At 45.3% G+C, this 5,125-nt stretch overlaps 1 protein-coding gene across 2 annotated transcripts in view; it reads left to right on the top strand.

The window, feature by feature from the left end:
- Positions 1-3,624, top strand: part of dalrd3 (DALR anticodon binding domain containing 3) — a 9,733-nt gene extending 6,109 nt beyond the window's left edge. Inside the window, exons 12-13 of one of the 2 annotated variants that reach the window (XM_062541082.1) lie at positions 825-893; positions 2,312-2,446. In XM_062541082.1, coding sequence (XP_062397066.1) covers positions 825-849 — 25 coding nt within the window. In that variant the 3' untranslated portion in view covers positions 850-893; positions 2,312-2,446. Of the gene's footprint in view, positions 1-824; positions 894-2,311 lie in introns of both variants that reach the window. The other variant, XM_062541081.1, reaches the window with a different exon arrangement.
- Positions 3,625-5,125: the final 1,501 nt, after the last annotated feature.

The raw sequence follows: 5,125 nt of genomic DNA on the forward strand, positions 1-5,125 counted from the left end.
ATAAAAAGCCCAAAAAAATAATCTTTAAAAAAAAAAAAATAAATATTACATACATATCTTACTTTTTGTTGCACAGTTTGAATGTTCTAGGACATCTGAATGTATGAGGACTTCACTAGTGTTGGCAGGCTATTAAATGTTCAACATATCAGATCCACTTGGTTATGCATGGCTGTTGGATGTCTAAAGTGCAAAGGCACATCACCACCCTGAAAAGTAATTAAAATGGAACTCCTCGGTGCTAGTGAAGATATCTCAATCCGTGAGCTCAACCGCCCACACTAGTGTTCAGTGTCTTGTGTAAGGCCTTATAGGGGAGCTCCACCAGGCGCATACAGTAATTTCCTGCATATAAGCCGCATTGTGTATAAGCCGCAGGACAGTGTTTTATGCAAGTTAAAAGAAATAAAACCATATTAACACCATATTAACTGGCCCCCTGTATTAACCTCATAGCGGAAGAAATTTTGCAAAATCAATGTATGATCCGCGGCTAATAGTAGGGAAATTACGGTAACTGAAGCGTTCCGTTCGAGACGCTTTTTTTTTTAATGTACACGCCACTGTCGCGTCTGGTGTAGCTTCTTCCATTGATTATAGTGATTATAATGCTGCAGCTGCATCTAATCTAAATAATATATAATGCTGCAGCATAAGCTTCGCGAACGGAACGCTTCAGTTACGCGCCTGGTGTAGCTCCCTTGTAAGAAATGTTTGGATCTTGCCGTCAGACTTTGGACACCCAGGGGCCTTGCTTATCATCCCAACCCAGTGGAAGTGTACTGTATGTAAATAAAGTATACTCTGTGCTCTCTGTCCCACAGGTGTGCAAGTTTCTGGTGTCTTTGAGTAAAGACTTCAGCTCCTACTACAACAGGGTCCATGTGCTTGGGGTAAGTGTGTGTGTGTGTGTGTGTGTGTGTGTGTGTGTATGTGTCCGTGTGTGTGTCCGTGTCCGTTTTGATGATTAGAATCAGTTGGATTTAAATGTAAGTCCTAATTAATTTTCAGCATCCTCTCTAATCCAATTAATATAATATCTTAATATCTTAATTATAATTTCTTTTTGACAGATATTCACTTACTTTAGGACTTTTTTTACTTTTAAGATATTTCATCCAGCTTTGGTGTGGTAGATTCATCAGACAGTTTTTAAAAAGCTATGTTAAAGATGCTGTTGGAAAATGTAATTGTACATTTTTTTTTTTTTTAAATAATGGTCATGGTGTTTGGCGCTTTTGTCCAAAGCAAATCCGCTTTGAGTTATAGAGCTAACAGTTGGAAAATATGAGCTATTGTGTTGATATACATACATGATACATTAAAAATAATACCTTTTAATATGGTTTGCCAGATATAAAGTGCTATCAAAAAATAATGTCTCTATGCAAATATCGCATCTTCTGTGTAATATGTGAAGTTAGAAATGTGGGATGAAAAAAAGAAAAAAGAAAAAAGGGATGCTTTTATCATGCCGGTCGACTACCTAACCCAACCTCCACCCATTCCCATATCCACCAAGGGTCAAGTGCATCCTCACCATCACACATGAAGTGTAGCTGTTGTAGCGCCCAACAGCCCCATAGATCCACATCTTGACTGTGATGACACACTGACATGGCTATGAATGCCACAATCCATCATCCTATTTAAAACTATAGCAATATAGTTGCATGACATGTGGACCTTTTAAAGTGCCGAGGGCTCAGTTAAATTGGAGAACAGACTGGGGCCACTTGAGTGTGCTGGTATGCAGTATAGTGACTCATGCTGGCACACTGTGGGTTCCCTCAAGGCTATTAGCAGTAGCCTTATTGTACTAAATCAGACGTGTGTGTGTGTGTGTGTGTGTGTGTGTGTGTGTGTGTGTGTGTGTGTGTGTGTGTGTGTGTGTGTGTGTGTGTGTGTGTGTGTGTGTGTGTGTGTGTGTGTGTGTGTGTGTGTGTGTGTGTGTGTGTGTGTGTGTGTGTGTGTGTGTGTGTGTGTGTGTGTGTGTGTGTGTGTGTGTGTGTGAGTGAGTGAGTGATGTGAGTGAGTCAGATTAGTATGTTAATACATTTGAGTGTGTGTGTGTGTGTCAAGGGTGGTATGAGCGAGAGACCCCCTGATTAAAGCAGTTCACTTGGAGTTCAATCCTTAACCTATAACCTCATTTGGCTCCCCCTCCTCTTTCTCTTACTGTCCCTTGGACTGGCCACCTTCTCTCTCTCTCTCCATCTCCCTCTCTCTCTCTCTCTCTCTCTCTCTCTCTCTCCCTCTCCCTCTTCCCCCCCCCCCTCTCTCTCTCTCTCTCTCTCTCTCTCTCTCTCAGGAGCCATTGCCTCATCTCTTCAATCAGATGTTTTGTCGGCTGCTGTTGCTGCGTGCTCTGAGAGAGCTCTACCACAGTGCGCTGGACGCCCTCAACTTGCCCCCCATCCCACAGCTATAGCCCCAACACACACACACACACACACCAACCCAGTCGCCATGCCACGTTTGCCCCGGCAGCAGACTCCACCCCACTGCTGCTGCCCCCATTCCGTGCCCCCATAGATGCCCACTGAGCTCAGAGACCCGGCCATGCTGTAGCTGAGCCTCCGTGTCCACGCCGTGCCACGGTCATCTCCCTCAATGCCACGTCCATCCCGCCGCCCCCCCCCCCCCCCACCCCCCACATCCACTGCTTGGGAGTCTTGTCAGTGACCACAGCAGCCATTCTCCTGACTGGTCTAGTGCTAAAGGGCCACCCCCAACACGCTTTAGTCCTCTTAGGTCTCAAACTATTTATTATGAAGTACTTTACTGCCCCCTTGGTCCATGGTCCATGACCACTGCCCCGGTGTCATCACATAAACACTGCCGTTGTTTTGGTTGGTGCATCACCTTCACTGCCCGTCCGTTTCCACATCTGGCATGTTTTGGTGTCTGTCGTGTCGACAGTTAATTGTTGTCCCCCCCTTTAATATTCTCTGTTACCTCTCTGGCTTACTCTTTAACAGTCTGTGTCCTTAGTGATCCACCCTGACCCCTTCTGTGTCCCTCACAATCCCGTAAGCCCAAGTTCACAGCCCGCTGCCCAGTCTCCCACGACTGGTCATCTGTGTGGTCAGTCCCCAGCACCTACCTACTGTAGCACGCGACCTGCTCTCACAAGCAGTGCTCCACCCTAGACCCCTTCCCTTGATCTCTCACTGATTAGTTAGCTGTTACAGTAGCTCACAAAGCAGCAGACACTTCTGTAATCCTCACCAGTTTCACTCCAGCACCACCGATGTCTTATCTCTAGGTAGACTCCCGTCAGCACCATAGGAACCAGCACCATAGATGTCCCCCCCCCCCCACTCCACTGCCCATGTGTCTTGATGGTGCTCCACGCCGCCCCCCCATGATTCTGCTGTGCCATAGCACCCAGCACACATCCTCTGTGTAACTCAGTGCCATGAAGGGCTGTTGCGACAGCTCAGATAGACCTGTGCCATAAACTAGACTGTTCTCTCTCTCTCTTTGTGTGTGAGGTAAGAGTGTGCACTGTATGTGTGAGAGCACACATCTCTCATGATGTCCTTATATGTGTTTAACATAATTTTAATGTGTTTGACCACCCACATAAATCTGACCAATAAATCAGTGACCACAGTGATGCATCGCGACCACGCTTCTCTTCTCTATGTCCATCTCACGTGTATAGTATGTGTTTGTGTAGATAGCATTGATACTGTATAATGTAGATTCAGGGATGCTAGGCCCTCCTCCTGCACAACTCTCTGTCTTTGCATTGTCAATCCCAGTACACATTAGAAAGGTAGAGACAGTGTCTTCAGTATTTGAATATAGATACACAAACTGAGACATGAAATCACAAACATAATCTCGTAAGCATCGGCAGGATGGGAGAAAACTGGAGCACTGTATATGTGGTGGCCACTATTGAAAACATATATAAATTCATGAGATACGAGATTGGAACTTCCCAACTTCCACTTCCCAAGTTTTCTCCGCACCGCGATCTCTTTGTAAGCCGTCAAAACTAATAAGACATCCCTGCTTATACCAAAAAAAGGATGGAGCAAGCAGCCTAATTTGTATTAATTTCATGCTCTCTGTGTGTGTTGGTGGGTGTGTAAGCACGTGTGAGAGTGTGTGTGTGTGTGTGTGTGTGCAAGCGTACGTATGTGTGAGTGTGTGTGTTCATTTCATGGTGCAATTATAAAGTTGGGATGCTGTAGAGCTCTCTGCACTGTAGAGATAACGGCACACCAACCCAGCTGACGTCCTCTGTGGGCACTGTAATGGGACCTACACTGGCACAGTCAGACGCACAGCACACCCCTGTGTTGGGTAGGGGAGGAAACAAACCAACAACAGGGACCATGTCAAGGGAGCTTCTGTGTCCTTTTGACCCTCTGAGCACTCAGAGGAAACAGCTCTCTAAGGCAGCACCACTGGGACTGTTCAACACACACACACACACACACACACGCTCCTTTGCCATTTTTCTGGTGAGTACATGACCTGGCTCTGTTTTCTCTGTAAAAGCAGAGTTGTATTTGCTGCTGGGGCTCGTGTTGTAATATTTATGCCCCAGCGTTGCGAGCCCTGCCCTATTTACTTTAAATAGGACGCAGAGATCAAGTGACTCAGGACATTTTGACAAGTGACCTCTGAGGCTCGTTTAATGGACTCTGACTTCCCTCCACGGTGGATTTAGTTTTAGGCTCTCTGAATGCAGCAGAGATCTGGCAAATTTCCACTTTAGCCAGATACACTTCAACAGCCACAGTTCTGCAACCAGAACGCTGGATCACATCAACCGTCCTAATGATAAGGCCATGGTGATAGATGCCATGTTTCATTCTATGTAATGGTGCAGGATTTTTAACGGTAGAGTTGAGATACTTGCCAGTGCTGATAGTTCATACAGTATGTCCTACTTATGAGAAGTCATGATCATGCATTCAAGTCTAGGCTACTGCTTGTAAACGGGGTTATTTATATTTTTGAGGGCTGAGAACCAAAGGGGCGTAAGTGACTCCAACTTTACAGGAGAGCCAAAACAAGCTGCTTCTATATGTTCACAGTTAAAAACCTTTGGTTTTCTTCAATAACTACATATTTATAAATATTTTACTTCTATAATTTTGGC

Source organism: Sardina pilchardus, chromosome 7, assembly GCF_963854185.1.
Source record: "Sardina pilchardus chromosome 7, fSarPil1.1, whole genome shotgun sequence".
Taxonomy (NCBI): Eukaryota; Metazoa; Chordata; class Actinopteri; order Clupeiformes; family Clupeidae; genus Sardina; species Sardina pilchardus.